This window comes from Octopus bimaculoides, chromosome 28, assembly GCF_001194135.2.
Source record: "Octopus bimaculoides isolate UCB-OBI-ISO-001 chromosome 28, ASM119413v2, whole genome shotgun sequence".
NCBI lineage: Eukaryota > Metazoa > Mollusca > Cephalopoda > Octopoda > Octopodidae > Octopus > Octopus bimaculoides.
Genome location: NC_069008.1, coordinates 1040946 through 1042956, shown reverse-complemented (window position 1 = coordinate 1042956; position 2011 = coordinate 1040946). Strand labels below are relative to the sequence as shown.

At 35.3% G+C, this 2011-nt stretch overlaps 1 protein-coding gene across 1 annotated transcript in view; it reads right to left on the bottom strand.

Moving 5' to 3' along the window:
* Positions 1 to 1113: 1113 nt before the first annotated feature.
* Positions 1114 to 2011, bottom strand: part of LOC106878452 (uncharacterized) — a 52170-nt gene continuing 51272 nt past the window's right edge. The window contains exon 23 of the mRNA XM_014927665.2: positions 1114 to 1248. Coding sequence (XP_014783151.1) covers positions 1114 to 1248 — 135 coding nt within the window. The remainder of the gene's footprint in view (positions 1249 to 2011) is intronic.

Sequence of the window (2011 nt, the reverse complement as noted above, 5' to 3'; positions counted from 1 at the left end):
AATGTAAAAATAAAACCAAAACACAAAGGATTCTGCGGTACACGTGTTTCAAGCTTTATAGTCGTTGCATCATTATTGGTGTATAATTGATAGTATAAAGCTATCTTCAGCCGCAAATGTATTCTCTCCCAAGAATTAATACAAAGATATATGTAATATAGTTGTTTTGCTTCATTGGCTGATTAAGTATGGAGATATGCATGTATGCTTGTGTATATGTCTACACCCTTAAATATATATGTGTATGTGTATATATATGTGTGTGTGCATAGATTAGATAGATAGATGGATAGATAGATAGATAGATAGATTAAATAGACAGGACAGAGACAGACAGATAGATTAGATAGACAAGCAGACAGACAGATAGCCATACTGATTTTTTTTCCTTAATTGGTTGGCACTCAAAGTTTCCCGTTTTTGTCTTGTTTAAACAGTTGAAAAAGCCACTAAAGTTAAATTTCAAGTTCAGCTCATTGTTATTACTGTACTAAATGTTCAGAACCCCTAATATCAGTAAATAAATGTTTAGTTGTATTCTATATATCTTCGTCAGCAAATACTAAATTTATATACAAATTATTTTGTTATTCTTTTACTAGTTTTAGACATTGGACTGGTGCCATACTGAGGCACCATATGAAGGGTTTAGTCAAACAGATTAACCCCCAGGATGTATTTTTTACAACTGATACTTATTCTATCAGTCTCTTTTGCTGAACCACTAAGGTACAGATGCAAAACATGCCAGCACTGATTGTTAAGTAGAGAGAGAAAGAACAAACACGCACACACACACACACACACATCTTTTATCATTTATCTTTCACTTGTTTCAATCATTGGACTGCAGCCATGCTGGACACAATCGAATGAATCAACTCCCAGTACTTTTTCTCTTTAAAGCCTGGTGTCTATTCTAATAGTTTTGTTTGCCAAATAGCTAAGCTAACGGGATGTAAACTCATCAACATCATATCACACACACACACACACACACACACACACACACACACACACATCTACATACATATAAATTAATAGTGCTGTTCAAATTGACATTTTTGAATAATGTGAAACCTGAGGTATAAGCTTTTATAACAAATATGCAATTTAACTTCCCTGTGGTGAAACATAAGCAATGAGGTTACAACTCAAAGTTATCTCTCTGCCTCCAGAAGTAATAGGGATTATCTGACTAGTTTCTAAACTTCTTAGAACTTCATCAGGGAGAGAATACCACATTTTCTGTCCAAAGAGAGAATGAAAAGTTTATAGCTTTTTATAATGTATACAGACAGTGAGAGAACTAAATTGGTATGTCTAATTTGCATAACAGTGCAGCAGCTTGCTCAAATATTTTTTTCAATGATAATTTGAAATGTAAGAACCATAAGTAAGCATGCAGTTTTAAACTTGTGAAAATTGACAATCATTTGTCAAACAATTTAGGATGAATACATGGTGTATTTTATCAAGTCACCAGCATTATACAGGTTACCCTGTCCCTTACAGGACTAAAGGCTCCTTTTTATTTCATGCTGTCTCCATTCATTCAAAACAGACAATGTCACTGAAGCAGAAATATCATTATAGCAAATATTCTACTTAATACCACTTGCTTGACCTTAACCACTTGCTTGACCTTAACCACTTGCTTGACCTTAACCACTTGCTTGACCTTAACCACTTGAACATGTCCCTTAGTGACTGACAACATGTGCAGGAGTAGTGAGGGAGCATCGTAGCCATGTGTTGAAAGAGATTCTTTGGGGTTTGAATTAACTGTAACAAAAGCAGAGGTTGAAGGAAATATCAGCCATGATTTGGCAGAGTTTCTACAGCTGGATGCCCTTCCTAACGCCAACCACTCCAAATCAGATTGGAGCCTGGTGTAGCCATCTGGTTCACGAGTCCTCAGTCAAATCGTCCAACCCATGCTAGCATGGAAAGCGGATGTTAAACGATGATGATGATGATGATGATGATAGATATATATATATATATATAG